Source organism: Callorhinus ursinus, unplaced genomic scaffold (genome assembly GCF_003265705.2).
Source record: "Callorhinus ursinus isolate GAN/ISIS: 27379988/994484 unplaced genomic scaffold, GSC_fseal_2.0 scaffold14, whole genome shotgun sequence".
NCBI classification, from domain to species: domain Eukaryota; kingdom Metazoa; phylum Chordata; class Mammalia; order Carnivora; family Otariidae; genus Callorhinus; species Callorhinus ursinus.
The window spans coordinates 2,976,500-3,001,858 of NW_027397076.1; the positions used below are offsets into that span (position 1 = coordinate 2,976,500).

The window sequence follows — 25,359 nt, forward strand, 5'->3', positions numbered from 1 at the left end:
AATGACTAGAAACCACAAACTCTGCCTTTGTGGCGCTCACAATCTAGTGGGCAAGTGGATGCCAAGCCCGGTGCTGGTTACTCCACGACTGTCACTCACCTAATGCTCACAGACACTCTGAAGAATTGTGATCCCATTTTACAGATGAGGAAACAAAGGTGAAGAGAGATGAATCATACAAGGCTGGTAAAGCAGCCTCTGCACACCAGGGAGAGGTAGAAATTGAATCCGAGTCTTCCCGATTCCAAAGTCACCGCTATTTACATGAGGTGGGACTAGAAGCCGAAATCACGAGAAAATCGCTTACTACTGTGAGCAAGAGACAGGCGTATAAAAGAGCGTGACGGCACGGTTCTTAGTCGACCAAGAAGGGAAGTCTGGGAAGCCCCGCCGTCCGCAAGGACTGTGATCTGCTCATCTTTATGGCGCACATCTGGCCATAATAACCACCCCTATCAGCGTTTGTTGGAATAAATGATAAGCTGTCACGTTCATTCTTTGGAATGTTCTTTTCTACAGAAAAGTCATTTAATGTGCATCCACAAATTCATTCTGAAACATTACAAATGTCCAGTTATATTTATTTAAACATGTTTCTCGGCTATCCACAGCTTTTTTCCCTCACTGCTGGGAATGTAAACTCCACGCAGATTTTCATTACAGCAGTTGGACCTGATCCAGATTCAGTGCGTTTTTCAAGGGCTGAAAAGCACTTCCAAAACAAAGGATGACTACATCTCACTAGAAACGGCTGTATTTAGTTTCGCTTTAAGCCTGGAAGAGGACTAGTAAATATCCGAAAGGTAAACACTAGAGGGCAGTCTAACTTACCGAGATAAAAGCGATTTTGGTGGCAGGAGTTTCGAGCCTCGGTGCTTGCCGTCGCCCATCCTGCGGCGGAGCTTACTGCGCCTGCGCGTTGACTTCCGGAAGGCGGTGCTTCAGGCAGCGGGACAGCGCGGCAGCGTCTCTTCAAAGCGGAGCGGGCAGTTTTTGCTACCGTTGTCGCCGCCATGAGTCGTAATTATAATGATGAGCTGCAGTTCTTGGAAAAGATCAATAAAAACTGCTGGAGAATCAAGAAGGGCTTCGTGCCCAACATGCAGGTGAGGCGGGGAAGGGGGAGCCGGTGGCGGGGCCTTCCCGGGGGCCCGCGGCGCCTCCCTGCCCACCGGGCCCGGCCTTCCCCCTCGCCCTCCCGACCCCTGGCTGGGCGCGGGGACCGTCCCCGCCCCCATCCTCCGGCCGGCCCCACCTCCCGGCGCAAAAGGTCCGCGAAGCGGAACGTTCCTGGGGAATCCAAGTGAACGCTAAATTCGCGCTTGCAAAACGCTTTGGCGCAAAAGTCTCAAAAACGCACCGTGAGATGTTCCGTTCCCGAGCTGTAGAGGCGTTAGTGTTTTTGCACACGGTGGCACAGCCAGTCAGTCCAAGGTGGGGTTGCTGGGACGGGAACCCCGTTCCTGAGTCATGCTGGCCATCTGGGTGACGTTTACGGACCTTTGTTTGCTGAAGCAAGTTATTAGCATTCACTGTTGAATAAAACGTACTTGCGTCTCGCGGCGGTCTAGAAAGTTCACAGCGCAGGGTGGCTAGTTTTTAATACTCACTTCGCTAAGGATGGGTTGGTGACACAGCTTCCTCTAGCCACCTAGTCAGAAGCTCAGCCAGGACTTGATACCCATTTTACTTCTCTTTTCCTCTGACAGAATGATGTATTCCCGATGGAGACTTGGAACCCAGTACCAGGGAGTGTGAAAGCCTGGGCTCGCTATGTCTCGGGCTTCATTGCCATTTGTGCTTATTATCTTCCATTAAAGTGAAGAAAACAGTCATTTGTAAGGTTTTGGGGACATATGTTAAGTAGCTTTTGAACTCCCTTAAGGTGCCCTGTAAGCGTGTTGGAGGTTTGTGAGTCTGTGTCTTGGTAAGAGTTCCTGACAGCCACTCCACTCTTCTTACTCAGTATCAAAACTTACTGAGTGTCCCCCATGAGCAAAGCTAGACACTGAGAGGAGGAAAGGGCCGTGGTCATAAGATTCCATTTTGCTGTTTTCCGTTTAGCCGGTTTCTGTTAATGGAATCTGGTTCCCTGAATGAAGGAGTAGGCAGTAACCACGACATGATGGTCGTGATAACACACCGTCAGTGTAACACACCGTCGGTGTCTGGGAGTGATTCTAGCAGCACTTTTGATACACACAACTGCTGCTAATCCTGCCTAAGAGCAAGTCTCATCTTGCGACAGGCAGTTATCGTTTAACTATTTGTAGGGCACTTTACTATCATTGCTCCCCTAAGAGTAGAGAGTTGAAATCTCGATATACTGCTCTTAAAAAGTTGCTGACCTTTATGCTAAGCTTGAATTGTATTCCCATTCTTGAGAGATGAGTGAATTTCACAGTAATTACCGAATCTATCCTCCTCAATCTCTATTCCTCCCTTAAGACCTAAATGCTGCCCTGAAAATTCCTCTTCCCTAAAAGACTCCCCTCCCAATTTTATGTCATTTTTGTGTCTCCTTTATATCTCCTGAATGTCTTGCAGCTCCAGTGATGTCTCTTGTCTTTGAAGAGCTAGTTAAAACGGTGAACACCTCTCAAGCCTCCTCCGGCTCCCTAGGCTACTGAGCCACTTCATCAGTTTCTTCATAGCACTCCCCTATCATAGAGCTTGCCTCATTGCCCTCTTAACTTTCTAGTCTGGGCTGCATCCTGGGCTGAAAATTCCTCAAAAACAGGATCTTAGGGACACCTGGGTGGCTCAGTTAAGCGTCTGCCTTCAGCTCAGGTCATGATCTCAGGGTCCTGGGGTCAAGTCCCACATTGGGCTCCTTGCTCAGTGGGGAACCTGCTTGTCCCTCTGCCTGCCTCTGTCTCTCTGACAAATGGATGAAATCTTTAAAAAAAAAAAAACAAAACAGGATCTTAATATATTCTTTGTATCTCCCCTAGTGCCCACTACAGTGCCTAAAGCATAGTAAGTCCTCAGTAAATGTTTGGTGAATTAATAAATTAGAAAATTGTACTGGAGACATTTTCCGTTTTCAACTGGTGTTATTCAAGCAGAAGTCCTCTTTCTTATAAAAGAAAGAAATTTGTCCAGGTGATTAGTGTTAAGTCTTTGCTTCTTCAGTGGGCAGCTTCTTCATTATCTTTGATATCTGATAAAAACTTCTGGCCTTTGGTGTTACATAATTACGTCCTCCATTGCCTTTTGTATTTTTTTTGTCAAGCTCCTTTATCCTCTTAAATTGTGTAGATTCTAGAACTAAGCACACAGCTGTGTAGCTATATGTTAAATTTTTTTTACTCTTTACCTAAATATTGATTTATAAATCAGCATAGGACGAAATAAAGTGTAATGTGCTGTTGTCTTAGGCACAGAAAAAATACACTGAGGTCAGATGACTGCAATTTTATGTTTAGAATTTTACTTTTTTGATTTATCGATATATCAAGACCCACTGATTTTTAGAAGCACAGGAGTAGTAGGACTTTTGGCCTTGGTGAGAGCATAGTTGGAAGACTTTTCTTTCTTTCTTTTTTGTTTTTTTAAAGGTTTTATTTATTTGAGAGAGAGAGAGAGAGCATGAATGTGGTGAAGGGCTCCATCCTTGGGACTCTAGGATCATGACCTGAGCTGAAGGCAGATGCCTAACCAACTGAGGCACCCAGGTGCCCCAAGACTGACTTACCACACATGCAAAAAATTCCTGTTGAATTCTTAACTGTTTGTTTAAGAGTAGGAGAATAAACAATTTGTGAACATTGCAAAATACATTTTTAATACATTTAAAGATAGGAACATCTGGTAGTATTTGTTAGGAAGTTTTCTGCTTGCTTAAGGTAATGAGGAAATGTTTTATAAAGAGTAAAGTAAAATAAATATTACATATAATGTGTGTATTCTATCCGGTGCCTATATATCATATGCATGTGCTCTTAGTTTTTCCTTTTTGTTGGTACCAGGTTGAAGGAGTTTTCTACGTGAATGATGCTCTGGAAAAATTAATGTTTGAGGAATTAAGGAATGCCTGTCGGGGTGGTGGTAAGTACATTAGAGTTTTACATGTGGCCATATAAATAGTATCTTCCCTGTGGCATGATAATGCTAACTCAATTATAATTTAAAAATTCAAAAGTATTGTCAGGTAATAATCAAGACTTAAATGAGACCAAAAACCTGTTCCTTATTTGTGGTCGCATTGTTAGCCACCTGGCTTTGTAGAAACTGTTTGGAGCTGGGTAGACCTGGTTGGTTTTGAAGCTACCCTTGAACAGTAATAACGAGCTACCATTTATTGTGCACTTACTATGTGCCAGGCACTTTGCTTGGTACTTTATATAGATTATCTCATGTAATTCTTGAGTAATTTTAAGAGGAAAACGTTATCTCCATTTTACAGATGTGTAAGGCAAGGCTCAGTGACTTTAAGTAGTTTTATTTATTTTTTATTAACATATAATGTATTATTTATTTCAGAGGTACAGGTCTGTGATTCATCAGTCTTACACAATTCACAGTGCTCACCATAGCACATACCCTCCCCAGTGTCCATCACCCAGCCACCCCATCCCTCCCACCTCCCACCACTCCAGCAACCCTCAGTTTGTTTCCTGAGATTAAGAGTCTCTTATAGTTTGTCTCCCTCTCTGGTTCCGTCTTGTTTCATTTTTCCCTCCCTTCCCCTATGATCCTCTGTCTTGTTTCTCAAATTCCTCATATCAGTGAGATCATATGATACTTTTCTTTCTCTGATTGACTTATTTCGCTTAGCATAATACCCTCTAGTTCCATTCAGGTCGTTGAAAATGGCAAGCTTTCATTTTTTTGATGGCTGCATGCTATTCCATTGTGTATATACACCACATCTTCTTTATTCATTCATCTGTTGATGGACATCTAGACTCTTCCCATAGTTTGGCCATTGTGGACATTGCTGCTATAAATATTGGGGTGCACGTGCCCTTTCAGATCACTACATTTGTATCTTTGGGGTAAATACCCAGTAGTGCAATTGCTGGGTCGTAGGGTAGCTCTATTTTCAACTTTTGAGGAACCTCCATACTGTTTTCCAGAGTGGCTGCACCAGCTTGCATTTCCACTAACAGTGTAGGAGGGTTCCCCTTTCTCCACATCCTTGCCAACATCTGTCGTTTCCTGACTTGTTAATTTTAGCTATTCTGACTGGGGTGAGGTGGTATCTCATTGAGGTTTTGATTTGTATTTCCCTGATGCCGAGTGATGTTGAGCACTTTTTCCTGTGTCAGCCATTTGGATGTCTTTGCAGAAATGTCTGTTCATGTCTTCTGCCCATTTCTTGATTGGATTAGTTGTTCTTTGGTGTTTTGATAAGTTCTTTATAGATTTTGGATACTAGCCCCTTATCTGAGATGTCATTTGCAAATGTTTTCTCCCATTCTGTCAGTTATCTTTTGGTTTTGTTGACTGTTTCATTTGCTGTGCAAAAGCTTTTTATCTTGAAGTCCCAATAGTTCATTTTGCCCTTTCTTCCCTTGCCTTTGGCAATGTTTCTAGGAAGAAGTTGCCTGTGTTCTCCTCAAGTGTTTTGACGGATTACTGTCTCACATTTAGGTCTTTCAACCATTTTGAGTCTATTTTTGTGTGTGGTGTAAGGAAATGGTCCAGTTTCATTCTTCTGCATGTGGCTGTCCAATTTTCCCAACACCATTTGTTGAAGAGACTGTCTTTTTTCCATTGGACATTCTTACCTGCTTTGTCGAAGATGAGTTGACCAGAGTTGAGGGTCCATTTCTGGGCTCTCTATTCTGTTCCATTGATCTATGTGTCTGTTTTTTGTGCCGGTACCATACTGTCTTGATGATTACAGCTCTGTAATAGAGCTTGAAGTCTGGAATTGTGATGCCACCAGCTTTGCTTTTCTTTTTCAACATTCCTCTAGCTATTCGGGGTCTTTTCTGCTTCCATACAAATTTTAGGATTATTTGTTCCATTTCTTTGAAAAACGTTGATGGTATTTTGATAGAGATTGCATTAAATGTGTAGATTGCTCTAGGTAGCATAGACATTTTCACGATATTTGTGCTTCCAATCCATGAGTACACATTCTTTGCCTTTTTGGTTAGATTTATTCTTAAGTATCTTACGGTTTTGGGTGCAATTATAAATGGGATTGACTCCTTAGTTTCTCTTTCTTCTGTCTTGTTGTTGGTGTATAGAAATGCAACTGATTTCTGTGCATTGATTTTATATCCTGACACTTTACTGAATTCCTGTATAAGTTCTAGCAGTTTTGGGGTGGAGTCATTTGGGTTTTCCACATAAAGTATCATATCATCTGCAGAGTGAGAGTTTGACTTCTTCTTTGCGGATTCAGGTGCCTTTTATTTCTTTTTGTTGTCTGATTGCTGAGGCTAGGACTTATAGTACTGTGTTGAATAGCAGTGGTGATAGTGGACATCCCTGCTGTGTTCCTGACCTTAGGGGGAAAGCTCTCAGTTTCTCCCCAATGAGAATGATACTCGCTGTGGGTTTTTCATAGATGGCTTTTATGATATTGAGGTATGTTGCCTCTATCCCTATACTCTGAAGAGTTTTGATCAAGAAAGGATGCTGTACTTTGTCAAATGCTTTTTCTGCATTTATTGAGAGAATCATACAGTTCTTGTTCTTTCTTTTATTAATGTATTGTATCACATTGATTGATTTGCGGATGTTGAACCAACCTTGCAGCCCAGGAATAAATCCCACTTGGTCATAGTGAATAATGCTTTTAATGTACTGTTGGATCCTATTGGCTAGTATTTTGGTGAGAATTTTTGCATCCATGTTCATCAAGGATATTGGTCTGTAATTCTCCTTTTTGATGGGGTCTTTGTCTGGTTTTGGGATCAGGGTAATGCTGGCCTCAAAATGAGTATGGAAGTTTTCCTTCCATTTCGATTTTTTGGAACAGTTTCATAAGAATAGGTATTAATTCTTTAAATGTTTGGTAGAATTCCCCTGGGAAACCATCCAGCCCTGGGCTCTTGTTTGTTGGTAAGTCGTTTTAATTAGTCCAGTCGCATAACTTCTCGGTGAGGCGGAACTCACATCTAAGAGTGTCTGATTCCAAACTGCATTCTTAACCAGTACACTGATTAGCCTCACTGAACTTCAGCTAATCTCATCTGTAAAGGGGAGTTGATTACACTTATCTTGCAGAACTGCACCAATGTTTAGGGATAAGTTTCTGAAAGCTCTAATATAATGCTCTAATGGTGATGATGGTATTACAGTGGAACCTGGTTTTAACCCTTTATTTTTAGCTCAACAATCTAAATCCCACCCCTCTCCCCACCAGGACATCCTAACTTGCCTAAAATGACACTGCGACCAAGTGATAGAGCAAAACTAGAGCCCCATGTCCCCTGCCTTTCAGTCCAGTGTTGTCCCAGCTCTTCTGCATTGCCCTTCTTTGTCACTTAGAGTAAAACCAGTGGTGGTGGTGGTGGTGGTGTTGTTGTTTTACATCGGCAACATAACGTTTATTAGTTGTTTCACATTTCTCAGTACTGTGTTTGCAAGGAACCTTCCCGTGGTATGCACAGAACGCTGACAGCGTGTCTGTGATTACTCCGGTTGCCCTCGCTACCGTCCTGTGTGTGTGCTGCCGTCGCCGCCGCCGCCTTCTTCTTTTTTAAGATTTTATTTATTTATTTGACAGACAGTGAGAGAAGGAACAAAAGCGGGGGAGTGGGAGAGGGAGAAGCAGGCTCTCCGCTGAGCAGGGAGCCCGATGCGGGGCTCGATCCCAGGACCCTGGGATCATGACCTGAGCTGAAGGCAGTCGCTTAACGACTGAGCCACCCAGGCGCCCCCATGCGCTGCCTTCTTGATGAAGCCCCCTTCCCACTTCACCCCCCACGCCCTCTCCTGCTTGTCCTGACCACTACCCCTTCATTTAATGCAAGCAGGAAGCCTATGAATATACCTAATGCTAAAAATCAACTGCGTCCCCTTTTCTAATTCTGAATTTTTGCCTTCAGGTGTCGGTGGCTTCCTGCCAGCCATGAAACAAATTGGCAATGTGGCAGCCCTGCCTGGGATTGTTCATGTGAGTCCGTGTTCAGAGTTTGAATCATTTGTATTTTGTCCTAGTCTCAAAGTTCACGAGTGGATGAATGGCTAGGCCTAACTGATAGCGGTGTCACTTAGATAGTGACCTTCAAACATCTAGAAATAACCATGGAGCTTAAAGAAGTAATTGAGTCTGGATAGCATCTCAGTTTCTGGTTGCTTTTTGCTAGAACCTGTAAGCATTTGAAAATCTTTGAAGTAGTTTTGTTTTCTTGTTTCTTTGTCAGTACAGCATTATTCCTGGATCAGGGTACCACCATTGAGAGTTTCACTCTGGTCCCATTCAAGGGGATGATTGGAGAAAGAATGGACAGAAGTGTAAGGGTTAGACCTGTGGGGGGCGGGAGAAAGGACAGTACAGTTGTTGTAGGCATGATTGGGAAAGGAGGGTGGTGGCAGTAAAAGGTAGGCCTGGGTGGTGCAAGTGGGGCCCCTCCACGGTCTAACTTTCAGGTTCCACCATCACAAGAAGGTATGAAATCCTTACAACAGACATTTTTTGAGGTCTTTATACCATTTATTGTGCTGGCACTTGGGAGGAAAATGAAAAGAAATGGATTGTGTAAGGAACCCTTAAGTGTCTAGGTGTCTGCATTGACCTGCATTCTTCCTGGGTCAGGGCCCTTTCCTAGGCCCCAGATGTAGAAAGTGTACAGTATTCATACCAGCAAATGGATTACATTTGCCTATGATGACTTAAACACTAAGGACCTGTATACTTCAGATATTTCCCTTCACTTAGCCTGATGTGACCACAATTTGTCCGTGTCTATAAAGATTATCTTTCAAATGTAATTCTACTTCGGGTGTTCGGGTGGTTCAGTTGATTGAGTATCCAACTCTTGATTTCGGCTCAGGTCACGATCTCAGGGTCACAGGATCAAGCCCTGTTTTGGGCTCCACACTCAGCGGGAGTCTGCTTAAGATTTTCTCCCTCCCGGAGCACTGGGTGTTATGCACAAACAATGAATCATGGAACACTACATCAAGAACTAATGATGTAATGTATGGTGATTAACATAACAATAAAAAATTTTTAAAAAAAGATTTTCTCCCTCCCTCTTCACTTCCTCACCCCACTCTCACTCACTCTCTGAAATAATAAGTAAATCTTTTTTTTATAACAAATATTTAGAACGTAATACTATCTTAAAGTTAGTATGTGGCCTTCCTATAGCATGTTATACTGAGGCTTTTCTGTTTCAGTTTCCTTAGTTAATGGTCAGACTTTATTAAAAAGGTTTTTTTCCCCCGCTATTTTTAACTTTATGATTAGAAGTTTTTATACTTAATTTTCACCAATAGAGAAGGTTTCACAAAAACAGAATCTTGATTTGGGGAAGGCTTCGGCCCACAGCCCACTTGAGAATTAATGTCTTGTCAGGTTGAGAAAGCTGTATTTCATTTTCTAATTCTTTTTCAGCGATCTATTGGGCTTCCTGATGTCCATTCAGGTTATGGGTTTGCTATTGGGAATATGGCAGCCTTTGATATGAGTGACCCTGAAGCAGTGGTATCCCCAGGTAAGGTCACTGTGCACATCTGCCGTCAGGTGAAGCACAGTCCTTCTGAAATAGAGTATGGATGTCTCTCAGTCTCATGTCTATCATTCCTTGTCCCCTAGTTTACTGAGAGGATTAATTGTGGACACTTGGAGGCTATTAAAATATCAAGTAAAGTGTACATTTATGGAAAATTATTTGGGCTCCTACTATATGCCAGGCAGTTTTTAGACATTGGCTACAAAACAAACTGAAACGCTTCGCTGGCAAATTATTTGTCTTCTTTGTGTCCCAGTTAATTCTTGGGCAAATTGGAGCTAGTAACGTTAACTCCACATAGCATTACTATGAGGAGTAAATGAGCTAAGCTGTGAAAAGTACTTAGCACAGTACGAGGCACTTAGGAAGTACTGGGTAAGTGATTGCTCTTATCATCATCATTATGATTAATTTCTAGTTGCATATATCTTAATCTTTAGTCTAGATGATAACTTATCATTATGATTAATTTCTAATTGTATACATCTTTTTTAATCTTTAGTCTAGATGATACTCATTGTTCATTACCGCCTTCCTGGCCCACAAAGTACCTGCAGTATGTACATTACTTCAAGTGTATTAATGTCATCAGACTTTACCCACTTTGTGGGCTACTTTTAAAAAGTTATCTTTAAAAGAAGAGCTGTCTTTCAAACCCCTTATTAATGGTGAGAAACCACAGGTAACATTGCCCAACTACCTGGTTTTGCTAATATGTGACTAACTTCTCTATTTTGCAGGTGGCGTTGGATTTGACATCAACTGCGGTGTGCGCTTGCTAAGAACCAATTTAGACGAAAGTGATGTCCAGCCTGTGAAGGAGCAACTTGCCCAAGCTATGTTTGACCACATTCCTGTCGGGGTGGGATCAAAAGGTGTCATCCCCATGAGTGCCAAGTAAGAGGACAAGATTCCAATAAGCGGATTGGGAAAGAAAATAACCACGTGACCCTCATTCATAACCAGTGTAGGATGCTTAGGGGATGGGGATTGTTCAGTCACCTTTCAGGAAGTGGTAATGAATTGTTCTTTTACACATGAGGTGCCCCCCACCCCATTGATTAGAGAGATTAGTCAAATGATGTTTATTAGAACAGCCTTTGACACACACAATTTATAACAGAGAAATACCCACTGAGAGTTATTGAGCACTTCCTACATGGAAGGTGCTGTGCTATAGTATACGTTTATCATGTCATTTTATTTAGATAATAACCCTAATGTTATTCCCAATTGACAAGAAAGGAAAGTGAGGTTTAAAGAGGTAATAGTAAGGGCGCCTGGGTGGTTCAGTTGGTTGAGTGACTGCCTTCGGCTCAGGTCATGGTCCTGGAGTCCCGGGATCGAGTCCTGCATCGGGCTCCCTGCTCGGCAGGGAGTCTGCTTCTCCCTCTGACCCTCTTCCCTCTCGTGCTCTCTATCTCTCATTCTCTCAAATAAATAAATAAAATCTTCAAAAAAAAAAAACTGAAATTTAACTTTAAAAAAAAAATAAAGAGGTAATAGTAAGCTAGTAAGTAAAGTCAGGATTCAAACCAAAGATCCTTGGGCTTCAGAGACTGTATTCTGAACCGCCTTTTTTCAGTGAGCCTCTATTTAGCCACGACCTTCCTTTTTTAATTATGGCACTGAATGTTGTATATTTAGCGAGGATGTTAAATATTGCAGCAGTAGAGAATGAAATTGAAAGCCACAGCATAACTGCCTTTTCGATGGCCATTGACGGTACCGTCATGGCTCTTGCAAAGCTGTGTATCTTAAACTTTGCGGAATGCGTGCTTAACTAGAATGTTGCTTTGGCATCTTCTGTTTTATCTTTAAAATTTATGTGACTTTTGCATTCTAATTACATACACAAACATACATTAATACCAATATGTTTCTGGCTATTAACTGCTTCTGCAGCTCCCCTCCAGCAAAAAAAACAAAAACAAAAAACTTGGAGTAAACTGATAAACCTGGAGGGTCTGTGATTTATGTGGTCCCTGACATGCAGCCCTGGTTTGAAAAGCATACCTAGAACATTATGAATTCTAAGATCTTCATAAATATTTTAAATAGAAATTTTGTCCTATGTCATAAATAATGTTTGAAATGGGCTGTAGTGGGGAGATGATATTGATCATTTAACCTTCCAGATAGTGTGTTGGGAGGGCTGGACCTGGACCTTAGATGAAGACCAAGGCTGATTCCTTATAGTAATTTAATGTATGTGCCCTTTCAAAATGCATGTGCACTGAAGCCAGGTAGTATTTCTGCAGAGATACCTTAAAATTGATCCTGTGCCACCTGAAGGCATTTACATAGGTTTATTATTTGGCTGTAATTTTTCATAAATTATTAACAAAGGTGGGTATCTGTGGTAAAGTTAGTGTAGATGGTGATATCTGATGACAGTTATAAATTTTCTTTGCCTTTCGGAGAGGCAAATCTAATGCAAATAAGATTTGAAGAGTACAAGGGACTGAATAAATGTCTAAAGAACTATAATCGCCTCTCATGTGGTCCTTACTATTTTGTATTGCAATTACTCATGTAGCTGCTTTCCTTAAAAAAAACTGGTGCTGCTGAGAGCGTAAACTGCATCTAGCACGGCACCTGGTACACAGACGAGAGTAAACGGACTGCTTCCCTCTGCCCTTTTGAGGTGTTGTCATCTTGGCTTTTGTTCTGCCTTGGCTGTGAAATGACCAGACCTTATTACTCCCTCAGAGACTTGGAGGAGGCCTTGGAGATGGGTGTGGACTGGTCCCTGCGGGAAGGCTATGCCTGGGCTGAGGACAAGGAGCACTGTGAGGAGTACGGAAGGATGTTGCAGGCCGACCCCAACAAGGTCTCTGCGAGGGCTAAGAAAAGAGGCCTTCCTCAGGTAACACGTGGAAGGGGCAACGTTCTTGGGGGCCCGGGGGTGGGGGTCGTATGTTTCTGTTGAGTGGGAAACGTCTTCTATGTAGCAAACATAACCCCAGGTTTTTCACAGTATATCAAAAAGAACACAAATTTGTTTATGCTCTGTTCTTACTCTTAAAAAACTGTTAGGAACTTGCAGATGTTCATAAAATACAACAAGATGTGCTGAATTAGAAATGGATGGGAGAAAAATGAGATATGATTATAAGGCTTAAAAATCTATGCCCAAATTACATACATACATACTTTGACAGTCCACAGATGTGGCTGAATTTTATGGAGTCTAAGATGAGAAGACATATCTTGTCAGTTCGTGGCGTCCATGAGATAAGAATATACCACACGTTTGAAATCTACAGCTAATGGCAATGGCTTTGCCATTAATTCACTGTGACTATGGGCAAGTCTCTTTTGCCTAAGTCTGGTTTTCTTTTCTTTTTTTTTTTTTAAGATTTTGTCAGAGAAAGAGCAAGAACACAAGTAGGGGGAGAGGCAGAGGAAGAGTGTGTTGGGAGGGCTGGACCACTGAGCAAGGAGCCCGATGCAGGGGTCCCAAGACCCTGGGATCATGACCTGAGCCGAAGGCAGATGCTTAACCGACTAAGCCACCCAGGTGTACCTCTGAGTCTGGTTTTCTTATCTGAAAACTAGTTAAACTAGTTAAAACTAGGCAGCCTCTAAAGACTACCAGCACTTCTGTGCCCTGGTCCCTAAATCATCTCTTAACTCCAGTTACAGGCTATATTCTTTCAGGGGTGGATAATGGTAGTTGTCAGTAAACCCATAGATGTTTCAAAAATCATTTGAACTTAGACTTTGTGTAAGAGTCCGCATTCACCAGAGTTCATCACAAAATTTGACCCTTCTGTCCACAACGTTTAAAATGTCCTATGGGCCATTTAATGGTCTGAGTTTTGGTTTATGAAGTTTTTAATACATATTTCTATATACCTCAAGCAGGTAATGATACAATAAACTTCAAGAGCTACTCTACCATATTTTTTTATTGTGTATTGCTTTAAATGCATGAAGCATTTCTGAGGCTCAGAAATTCTTTGTTATATAAAACTGTGATTCTTTGTCAGTTGATTTTACCAATTTGCTTTTTAAATGATATTTTTAAAGCAGAATAGAAGCCTGGTGCCTGGGTGACTCAGTCAGCTGAGTGTCCAACTCTTGGTTTCCACTCAGGTCATGATCTCATGGGTTTGTGAGATCAGGCCCCATGTCAGGCTCCCCACTCAGTGGGGAGTCTACTTGAAGACTGTCCCTCTTCACCTCCCCCGACTTGTGCATGCACACTGCCACGCTCTCTCTCGAATCAATAAATAAATCTTTAAAAGCGAAATAGAAGCTGTTTTATCAGACATTTTTACTTTTGCAGTTGGGGACCCTGGGAGCAGGCAACCACTATGCAGAAATCCAGGTTGTGGATGAGATTTTCAATGAGTACGCAGCTAAGAAAATGGGCATCGACCATAAGGGACAGGTGTGTGTGATGATCCACAGTGGAAGCAGAGGCCTGGGCCACCAAGTAGCTACAGGTACATTCTGGATCTAATTTTTGACTCAGTGCTCAAACACGCATTCATGGGAAACCAAATAGAGATTTCAGAGAGAAAGCTCTGGAACTATATTGCATAGGTTTTTATTATTTCAAATGGTATTGTCATAGGAGATTAAGTACTTCGCATTCTGCTATTTCATTTATACATTTATGATGTGTGCGAATGTGTCTTATGTACCTGTAATGCAAGATTAAGTGTTATAGTGTATGCGGTGATGAAATTGGCAAGGACCCGCCCTCAAATTGTCTCAAGAAAGAGATGTCACGTCGTTGAAAAGGTAGTACCTGATAAAATACCAAAGAACAGTCTATATAAAGCATTTAAAAAAAAAGATACTGGAGGTGGCATGGTGAACACATACTGTTTGTAGTTCGGACAATCAAGCTCAAAGGACATTCATGACCAAAAGACAGCATGAACAAAAGCAGAAGGTAGGGGAATAGCAGCAAGATCACTTTGGATGATTGACAGGACGTGTGAAAGGATTTATGAATTTATGAGAAGGTATATAGGTGCATGGAAATTTTTATAAACCTTAAGTTGTATATTAAAATAGTTCATCCTTTTGTGTACATTTCATCCTATGGGAATTTAATAATTTGGGCCAGCTTGACCCATTAGAATATTTAATCTAGCAAATGTATGGAGCACTGACTAGTGATTCTGACTGAGTACTTCTCTACACTTTGCCATGGATTTGATTTTCCTGCTCTTCTAGCAACTTGCCTGCAAGTCTTTTCTGTTAAGTCACTAAAAGATTGTTTTTTAAAACCATGATAGTAATAAAATGTACTTTACTACTTCAATTCATTTCATTTTCAGGAAAGGGGAAACTAAGACCATGTTGTTGCTATTTGTGTTCACCTCTCATTCCCTGTCCAGGTTCCTACAGGGAAGGTGTTAGCTTTGTAACCCACATATTTTGTGTCACATAGCGCTGACAGAAGATCCTCAGTAACCACGTCTTGACCAAGCAAATAGATGAATTTAGAAACATGTCAAAGGAAAAGTTGTATTTTCCATTTCGAAATGATTTTGAATGTAGCCTACTTTTCTGCGATAAAGGTGAATTATAAAGGTAAAAGCGGCCGATTTAGACTTCTTCTCTCTGGTCCAGATGCACTGGTAGCTATGGAAAAAGCCATGAAGAGAGACAAGATTATAGTCAACGACCGGCAGTTGGCTTGTGCTCGGATCGCTTCCCCAGAGGGTCAGGACTACCTGAAGGGGATGGCAGCTGCTGGAAACTATGCCTGGGTCAACCGCTCCTCCATGACCTTCTTAACCCGTCAGGTACAGTTGAAGTTGCTCTTCTGTTACTCATGATGAGGCTTAAAACAGCCTATAGAATCTGGTTTTCGAAATAATAAATATCGAAACATTGGCAAAGTATCCAGGCTCTTGATGTTTCCTTAAATCAGCTCAGCAGAGTATCAGGTGTGGGGAATGAGAGAAGAAGAGAAACCAAAGTTGTTCTTAGAATTTGCCTTGAGCAGCAGATAGGATAGAAGTGCATTCACAAAGATTAGAAGGCTGAGGAAGAAGCTGTTCTGAAGGGTGGAATCAAGAGTAGCCCAGCAGCTTTTCAACCAGAGTTGGAATTTATGGAGTGAAATTTGCAATGTGGTGTAAAGGATGGTTTTTGTCTTTTATGTGAAGATTAATAATACCGCCATATTTGAGCTCTTAAATCCCTCACTCCCTGTAGAAATAGAGCAGCTGAAATCAGTTAGAGGAGTTCTGAAGAGCTGGTTCTGGCCGCTTTTAACATAGGCTTTTCCTTTTAGGCCTTTGCCAAGGTCTTCAACACAACCCCTGATGACTTGGACCTGCATGTGATCTATGACGTTTCTCACAATATTGCCAAAGTAGAGCAGCATGTGGTGGATGGAAAGGAACGGACACTGTTGGTTCACAGGAAGGGATCCACCCGAGCTTTCCCCCCTCACCATCCCCTCATTGCTGTTGATTACCAAGTATGTACTAAGCCATTTGTGGTTTTAGGCCGTGGGGGCATGATTTAGGTCGTTCTAAACATGGGTGAATTTAAACAGAGAGGCAGTGGTTGTGTAAAGAAAGTCTGTCCTCCCTGAGAACAGTTGATTTCCAGTCTTCTCTGAAGCAGTGACTCCCCCCTCATCTGTGCCTGCAGTGGGAAGTCTAAAACGTCCTGCATGGAGACTCTTTTACTCCATATAGGTGATCTCTTCAAGGCTTTTGAATGATTGGAAGGGAAGATTAAGATTAAACTCAGTCTGTTCATCTCTTCTCTCTTCTTGGTATCTGGCTGTGGTAGAGGTAGAAGGGCCCTTAGCCTGAACCTGGAGAGGTCAAGCGCCTTGCCCGGGATGGTTCTTCCTAATGACGCTTCCGCAGACATTTGAATTTGGCTTCACTCTTGCATTGTCTGTCTTCTGCTGCCTTCCTGGTCCTCACATTTTTCCCTCCCGATTATCCAAGAATTAAAATAATGTTCTAGTAAGTTTTGAAAGCAGTGTATTTGGAGGCCCAGGTTTCTCCCACAGTCCTGCATTGCAAGAGGAAGTATAAATCTCAGGCATAAAAAGCCCATCTAAAGCTTTTCTAAATTGTAATATGTTTGATTTGTGTGTGCATCCTCAGCTCACTGGACAACCCGTGCTCATTGGCGGCACCATGGGCACTTGTAGTTACGTTCTTACTGGCACCGAACAGGGCATGACTGAGACCTTTGGAACAACTTGTCATGGAGCGGTAAGGAAAACAAACTTACTTAGAAATTCTCTCTTCAGTTTGTCATTTTGCGTTTTGACAGGTTAATATATTTGAGCATTAACAGAGTTGAAGTTTGGATCCATCTTGTCTTCTACGTGAATTTCTTACCATAATATATGCTGTCTAGTGAACCGACAAAGGTCACTTAGTAATCTCTACCTTAGTGGAAGTAATTGTAGAGTGAGGGACTGTTTCCCATCTCTGCAAGTCCACAAAATCCAGACTGGGAAATTCCCACACTGCATAACGGATAGAACTTTAACTGATGCAAGTTCACATCACAGCTTATCTCAGCCATTCACAGACCTAGTCATTTGCGGAATTTGCTCCTTTCTAGGTAGGTCCACTCAAGATTTGGGGGATTTGCACATCAGAGCCCAGGCGTAGACAGCACACCTATTTCACCATATCGCCTCTTATCTTCTAAGCCAGGGGTTGGCAGACTTTTTCTGTAAAGCACCAGACAGTAGGTATTTTAGGCTTTGGGGCCATATGGTCTCTAGTACCTATTCCATTGTGCCGTTGTAGTGAAAAAGCAGCCATAGACAATACATAAACCAGTGGGAATTACTGTGTTCCAGTAAAAGTTTATTTACAGAAACAGGTGCTGGGCCAGATTTGGCCCACAAACCAGTTTGCCAAGCCATGTTCTGAGCCATGGGAGTGCTTAGCTAGTGATGGAGTGGAAAATTGAAACTCTAGAGTACCTTCTCATAGGACAGACCCTCACAAATATATTTGAGCCTTCCTTTTTCTCTGATCCCTTCTCATTTCCAGCTGCCTCCCAACTCCTCATTTTAACCCAGTGATCAAAACCAGCACAACATCGCATATCACACATTAGCAACACCTGGAGGCATTGTTTTTGTTTGTTTGTTTATTGTCACAGTAAGGGAGGGGAGTTTTGTTCTGGCATCTAGTAGAGGCCAAGGATGCTGCTGAACATTCTACGTGGCATAGAATTATCTGGCCCAAAATGTGAGGAGTGCTAAGGTTGAGAAACTTAAATCACAAGGCACAAAGTTTTTGTGATGACAGACCTACTGTTTGTGATTAAAACCAATTTATATTGAATTGATAATTAATAGTAATTAGAGATATAAAACTAAATGTTTCCATACTGAATGTTCTGTATAGGTGGAAATTAGTTTTCCGGAAGGATACGATGAGATTGTAACAAAAGACACTAAGGTTGATGAAACAGAAAAAGATTATTTTCTAACTCTAAAGAAGTCGTCAAGGAAAGGGCATAAATCCCAAAAGTTTAAGTAATTACTGGAGTTGAATGTAAATTTTAGCTCAGAATTTTTAAAGATCATTCCTTTCCTAATCTAGGGCCGTGCACTGTCCCGAGCAAAATCTCGTCGTAATTTAGATTTTCAGGATGTCTTGGACAAACTGGCAGATATGGGAATCGCAATCCGCGTTGCCTCGCCCAAATTGGTTATGGAAGAGGTAAGTGAAATTTTGATAAATGCCCAGCATAAACCTGTCCGTGATTTATGCCACTACACAGAGAGCATAACTTTTGGTATTGCTATCAGATACTGTTTGTTTTTAAATAATCTCAATTACAATTTATCGTTGTCTTTTGTTTGGAGATTAATTGTAAGGCAAGTCCACAAGAATGATTCTTACCTTTCTTTTTTTTTTTAAGATTTTATTTATTTGAGAGAGAGACAAAGATAGCGAATGGGGAGGAGAGGGAGAAGCAGGCTCCCCGCTGAGCAGACTCAGTCCCAGGACCCTGGGATCATGACCTGAGCTGACAGCAGATGCTTAAACGACTGAGCCACCCAGGCACCCCATCCAGCTGTTTTTATTTTTTATTTTTTTTTAAAGATTTTATTTATTTATTAGAGAGCGAGCGAGAGAGAAACAGCATGAGAGGGGAGAGAGAGAGAGAGAAGCAGCCTCCCCACTGAGCTGGGAGCCTGATGTGGGACTCGATCCCAGGACTCCGGGATCATGACCTGAGCTGAAGGCAGTCGCTTAACCGACTGAGCCACTCAGGCCCCCATCCAGCTGTTTTTAATAATGAGACTGAAATCCCAAGAGTAGACTTACTGAGTCATAGAGTATGACAAAGCCTTATTTCTTAATAACAATTTTTTCTTTGACTTGAAGAATAACACCTGTTTATAGGGTGGTGGCTCAGTTGGTTAAACGTCTGACTCTTGGTTTCAGCTCAGGTCGTGATCTCAGGGTTGTGAGATCAAGCCGGGCTCCACTCTGGGCATGCAGCCTGCTTAAGATTCTCTTTCTCCCTCTCCCAAGCCCTTCCCTCTCTTAAAAAAAAAAAAAAAGAAAGAAAAGAAACACTTATTTCATTAAGAGATTTTGGAAAATGCAAAGAAGAAAACAAAACATTTGAAATTCCACCAACCAGAGATAACCTCTATTGATACTTGGTATTTTCTTTATGTGTATGTTTTACATATGATTTTTTCATTCACTCAGGAAATGCTTTATTAAACATCTATAGTTAGGTGCTATTCTATGTGTTAGGGGTACTGCAGAGAACAAAACCAACAAATCCCTTTTTTGTGAAACTTAGCACATAGTAAAAGATGTAGTGTTAGATGACAGACATTAAATGCTACAAAGTACGGATGGGACAGGGATAGGGAAAGGAAGTGGGTGCGGTTTTAAATAGGGTGTAGTGGAGTGATACTTGAGTGAAGACCTGAAGAGAGTGAGGGAGTGGACTATGTAGGTATCTAGGGGCAAGCTTTCCAGGCAGAACAGCCACGTGCAGAAACCCTAAGGCGAGATTATGCTTGGGTGTTGGAGAAATAGCAAGAAGGCCACTACCACAAGAGCAAGCAAGAGGGAGCTGAGGTCAGAGAGGTCGGCGCGCCAGATCGTGTGAGTCCTTGCCTTTCCTTTACAAAAGGACTTTTGCTCTTACTCTGAGGGAGGTGATGGGAAGACACTGGAGAATTTTGAGCAGAAGAGTAACATGATCTGGCACGCTGAGGAGAAGAATCTGGAAGAGAAATTGATGATGCAGAAAAGGGGAGGGAATTACTGGAGTAGTGTCCCTGGATAGATGAGAGTGCATGGGGTTGGTCTTTGCTAGGAGCTCAGATAATGAATCCTTAATAAAAGGAGAGAAGGTAGGATGCAGGTAGTCAGGGAAGAGCTGGTGAGATTTTATGGAGATTCTGTTCTGGTGGTTTCTCCTTTTTCAGCGTAATAGAAAGTGGTACCAGCAACTTAAGCATGAGGACACAGGAGAAGGTATGAGATAACCATTTAAGAAAGAATAATCAACATGGTGAGATTTTGGGTGGGTGCCAGGGCAGCAGCAAGGGCCTACTTGAGCTAAATTCGGTGATCGGGTGTTTTTCAACTACATTCAGCTGTACAGGTGCAGGCATGAAATAGAGGTTGAGTTAACTTTAACCAGGTTTGCAAGTATGGTGCAGTGGAAGAGAAGCAAGGTTGTTGAGGGATTGCAAAGGGATTGTACATCTCACGGGGTTCAAGGATTGTTGGAGATGGAGCACGAGAGGGCGTGAGCTGGAAACCTAGCTGTAATCAGCAGCCTGACAGGCTCCAAACGGAGATTAGGGAGGAGTTGTAATTGCTGGTAATGACAAGTTATGGGGTGTGGTGGCCCTGGCTGGGAGTGAATGATCAGGGTAAGCATCGAAGGAGCAAAAGTCAAGGAACTAGAAGCCAAGATACCGAAAGGGTCCTTTTCCTAGATACTGAAACCATTTGGAATTATAGCAGGACAAAGTGACAGTGAGCCAGGAGCGACAAATCTTCAAGTAATGCTACGGAGTGCTTCTGGGTCTAGCAGGTAACCACAACAAGAGGGAGTGAAAGATGACCGGAGACTCAAAACGGGAAACGGGGAGTCCTTAGGGAGGAGGGGGTGCGAATGGCCTGGAAAGAACCAAGATGAGCAAGGCCACCTGTCACCCTCCTGGGCCTAGTGACAGGACCCCACTTAGGAGGGAAGGTAGATAGTACCTCAGAAAGTTGGAGGTGGAAGTTACCCCCCTGGGGGAGATCTGTGTTTCCTCAAGAGCAGGAGGGTGAAGGGAGTGCTCAGATCAGGGGGGACAAGGAGAACGTTCTGCACATGACTAACTGGAAGGAGTCCAGAGGCTGCAGTGCGAGAAAGTTAGAGATTGGAGGGGAATGAGCTAGCAAGGGGTGTGTACGGAGCCCTGTGGGAATCCACTGGGAGGCCTGAACTGCTATGCTGCCATCAACGGGGAGAGGGGGTGTGTGATGAGACTAGTCTGAATGGACAGTGACTGAGGGGGAAGGGAGGGTCGAGGTCTTGCTGGAAACTCGGAAGAGCGCGCGTCCGTGTGTATACACATAAACATACACACGGTGTTAGTGATATAGGTGCGTTGAATGACTTTCCCTGGTTGTGAAAGTAATAACTGTTCATTCCAGAAATTTTGACAACTATAGAAATAAAGAAAGAAAATCAGAATGGCCAGTAACTACCAACCAAAGATAATTACCACTAACAGGATGATTTGGTGCATTTCCCTTTCTGTTGGGTATTAGGGTGTGTGTTTTATTCAGTTAAACATTTACTGTTTTTTCTAGTTATACAAGTAATATACATTCTATGGGGAAATTATGAGACAGAAAAAATAAAAAACAAGGTGAAAGTGTTTATCTTATTAACCTCTTACCAACATTGAGTTCACTCGTCATCTTTGTTTGATACACACACCAAAAAGAAAACTCAGTATTATTTTAATGTGCATTTCCTTGATCCCACGTGAAGTTTAATGCTTTCAAGGATTACATTTTAAGTAGATTTTTACAATGTTTAACTCCTCCCCTGCAGGCTCCCGAGTCCTATAAGAACGTGACAGATGTGGTGAACACCTGCCACGATGCTGGAATCAGCAAGAAGGCCATTAAACTGAGACCGATTGCCGTGATCAAAGGATAGAACGCTGACCGCAGTCACCAAACGCCACTGCCCCTCATGGAACAAAGGTGGACGAAAACGCTCCTCAGACACCCGAGACCCGACCGGCTCAACGTGCACAGCTGTAACTGCCCGCCCCCGAATGGCTGGCGGGCAGCTGCCGCTCTTGGGAACCAGGGTGGTAACATTACCTTCCAGGAGGAGTCCCATTGCCCTCGTTTGGAAAGGGATGTCTGTGCTTCCTCCCTGATTGTCCCACAGGTTTGAGGAAAATCTGTTAGGGGGTGGGGTTAGATCAAGATACTGCCTAACTCATTCATGGAAGCCTGTAGTCATCAGAATGAACTTCTTTACAGCAAGCCCGGTTTATAGTCTGAGATGAAGCACGTTCTAGTAAATAAGTTTTTTTGAATGTTTCCTTTCCCTCCTCCCTTTGTTGGTTTGTCCATTCATCCACCCATCCAGCCCCTTCGCCTGAACCCAGCAAAACCCTAAACTCCACTCTCACTTGGAAAGTACCCACGGGGTCCTATCCAGATGTTAGATGAATGGATAATGGGATACGTTGAGGAGGGAATGTGTATGGAGGTATAGGAATAGGGGCTTAAAAGTAATTTTTCATAGACTTGCTACTTTGCTTATCCTAAATATGAGGCAGAGTTTTGCCTTACCTGCACATGGCATCTTTTGGGACCTGTCATTAACGAGGCCTGGTTTGGATGAGGTCTTGCAGCAGCAGAAAACCTGCACATGATACTGAATATGTTTGTGATTGAATTATTATAAAAACATTACATGACCACAGCTGTGATGTTAACGGTTGTTCTGCTCTACAGGTTGACAGGTGCCATCCAGTCAGATTTTGTGTTCTGTACGGTGACACCTGAAGATGTTAAAGTGACAGGTTACTAAGGCCTTTGTTGAGTCCAAATAGCCAGTAAAATAGAAAAATCTAATAAAGTTGCAATATGTTGTTTTATCTTGTGCCTAATAGTTTATATCTCAGAACCGTTAGTATTTGTGCTTGATTCACTTTGGTTAGTGTTGCTATTGCCTGATTTTCTCCCAGGTTGCTTTCAGTGTCTCACTCTAAAATATTCTTTTTTTTTTTTTTTAAAGATTTTATTTATTTATTCCTGAAAGACAGAGGGGGAGAGAGAGAGAGAGAGAGAGAAGCAGAGGGAGAAACAGGCTCCCAAGGAACAGGGAGCCCGAGACGGGACTGGATCCTAGGACCCTGGGATCATGACCCGAGCCAAAGGCAGATGCTTAACCATCTGAGCTACCCAGGCGTCCTCACTCTAAAATCTTCTTTCTTAAAACCTCAACTTACAGTAAAAACCCTCCTTAGAGTACCTTCTAGATGCTGCCATTTGGAAGGGCTGGAAAAGATAGACTTCCTCTGAAAAATGGCCGATAGGAAACAGCATAGCGTGTCTCGATGCTGAGCACCCAGTCACCTAAATATTTTGATGGTAGAGTTTGAAAATAACCATCAGTTTGGACTCTTGATGTGATCATTACAGGCCACTCATGCCTTCAGACGGGCCCAGCCGCTGTTGTGCACACATGACTGAAGGATGCAAGCTGCCAGCGAATGCTGCAGGGCACCTTGAGGTGAGGAACAGGCTTCTGGCAGGTGCTAGCTTCTCCAGGGTGAACAACGTGGGAGGGGCGACTCCCCCTAACCGTGCTTGCTGAATGATGTGTCATTTGAAACTAATTCAAAGCAAGGTCCCCTCCCAAAACTAACTGATGGCAGTGCAAGAAATGCTGTGCATCATCTTAAATACATACGTTGAGTTTTATTAGAAGCTTTGAAAGTTACTCCGGGGAGGTGCGAGGAGGGGCAGGTGAGAAGGACATACAAAGACAGTGGCTTAGGTGGTGGTGTTTCTGCGCTATGAGCTTTTCTTGTACATAGCATTTGCAGTGGGCTCAGCCCTATTGATGACCATAGGAAGTAATGATTAACATTTTGAGTTAGAAAGCCACTTAAAAATAAATGCTCAAATGAAGCGGACATTATCAGCTGTTTTTATTGCCCCAAGTAACAACCCCCTAGGCCTCTGCACACACGCACAGCTAGAACACTCTTCCATAAGGCCCCATCTGGCTCTTTCAGGCATAAAGAGGAGTCCTTAACTCTGCATATCTTGGTCCCTTTTTAGGGCCTTTAAGTCAGTCCATTTAAAATTAATATTCTCAAAACCTCACACTGATGATGGGCTGTATCATCCCTGTCATCAGCGTAGGGATGGGAAAACCAGTTGATGAGACATAAGCAAAATAGGAAGAATCACTAATTTTCTAATTTGATAACTTTCCTGGGGCAGCAAGGAAATGAAGATTTAAATACTGAATTAAATCTTGCAAATTGCATTGTGATCTCCAAATTGTACTTCATATAACCTTCAAAAACTTGAGCACAGAATAACAACTTTTTTTTTTAGCTTTTCTTATTTTTTGTGCTTGAGACTGCCAGTTTTCCTTGTGTTCATTATAAAGTTTTTCTGTCTCCCATTTCTGAAAATTCCCTGCAGACTTCACCTCTGTGCTGAGAAATGTACCATTCCTTGTGCTTGGAATTCCAACACACAACTTACACAAGCTCATCCTATACTTATTTCTCACATCATTCTTTTTGCATCTGCTCTAGTGCTTGACTGTGTGGGATTCTTATATCCAGAGACCATGATTTGTGGCCATCTGGATTTGTTGATGATGACAATGCCATTATCAATCAGGCACGTTGGAGTATATGCCACGTCATTTGAATAGATCCGGATCTTTAGAAGCTCTTGCCCTAGAACTGGTATCTGATATCTGACACACCAGTGATCCAAGAAGGAGAATGTTATGGGGGAGGGGCATGTCACAGAGAAGTGAGTGGTGATTTAAGTTGTAGCTTGTGACTATGTAGTGAATAAACGGAGTGCTAAGCATATAGTAGTACTTAACACATTAAAAATCACCATTCCTCCTCTGTAGGTTACCCAGTATTTTTACATCCAGTTTGAGTTCTTAATGAGGAGGGAAGGAGGATTATGTGAGCCATTCACTAGAGTTTAATGAGGTTGGCAAAGTAGGTATTATCCCCTTATAACATAAGAATACAGTCTCAGAAAGGTCCAGCAGCTAGCCCAAGGGCACCCAGCTGATGACATAGAGGCATAGAGAACTAGGTCTTTTGGCTATCGAGTTTAATGCTGTTTTCCTGATGTCACACTACCTCATATAGCCATTTTGTGCTGCTTTTCCTATTCAGTACAAGAACCAGCCAAGTCCAGTCTGGAACTTTTACTGCTCTGAGCACTCACCAAAATTTCTATTAAATGGGATTGTTTGGCCTTGCTCAGGCCAGATTCTGACCACCATTAAGGATTCTGTGATGAACTGTAAAGGTTTTATTCTGCTTGATGAATGTGTGTAAACCAGGCCTTTCCTTTTCCCTTGTTTTAGAGTCCACAAATCAGTAAATTTTAGGTAGCCCTCAAAACACTAAGGACCTCCAGGGACTCAGCACCCTAGAACCATTGCCCACTTGTAGCATGTTAGTTTGAGAAGC

The 25,359-nt window shown here is 42.4% G+C and overlaps 1 protein-coding gene and 1 long non-coding RNA gene across 2 annotated transcripts; one reads left to right on the top strand and one right to left on the bottom strand.

The window, feature by feature from the left end:
* Window positions 1-550: 550 nt before the first annotated feature.
* On the bottom strand, window positions 551-956 carry LOC141374074 (uncharacterized). The gene is made up of 2 exons (XR_012380622.1): window positions 832-956; window positions 551-712 (listed from the first exon to the last, which is right to left on the bottom strand). It is a non-coding gene; the product is annotated as an uncharacterized lncRNA (long non-coding RNA).
* Window positions 910-22,770, top strand: RTCB (RNA 2',3'-cyclic phosphate and 5'-OH ligase). The gene is made up of 12 exons (XM_025881749.2): window positions 910-1,106; window positions 3,972-4,050; window positions 8,013-8,080; window positions 9,527-9,626; window positions 10,385-10,541; window positions 12,357-12,513; window positions 13,939-14,098; window positions 15,240-15,415; window positions 15,910-16,098; window positions 16,745-16,855; window positions 18,212-18,331; window positions 21,705-22,770. Exons 1-12 carry the CDS (start codon window positions 1,014-1,016, stop codon window positions 21,810-21,812), a joined length of 1,518 nt encoding a protein of 505 aa, XP_025737534.1. The 5' UTR covers window positions 910-1,013; the 3' UTR covers window positions 21,813-22,770.
* The last annotated feature ends 2,589 nt before the right edge of the window (window positions 22,771-25,359 follow it).

Excerpts from the sequence above, each read along its gene's own strand:
- RTCB (XM_025881749.2), top strand. The coding sequence starts at position 1,014 with ATGAGTCGTAATTATAATGATGAGCTGCAGTTCTTGGAAAAGATCAAT. Across the intron at positions 8,081-9,526 it reads CCCTGCCTGGGATTGTTCAT|CGATCTATTGGGCTTCCTGA; the intron begins GTGAGTCCGTGT and ends ATTCTTTTTCAG. Across the intron at positions 12,514-13,938 it reads AGAAAAGAGGCCTTCCTCAG|TTGGGGACCCTGGGAGCAGG; the intron begins GTAACACGTGGA and ends TTACTTTTGCAG.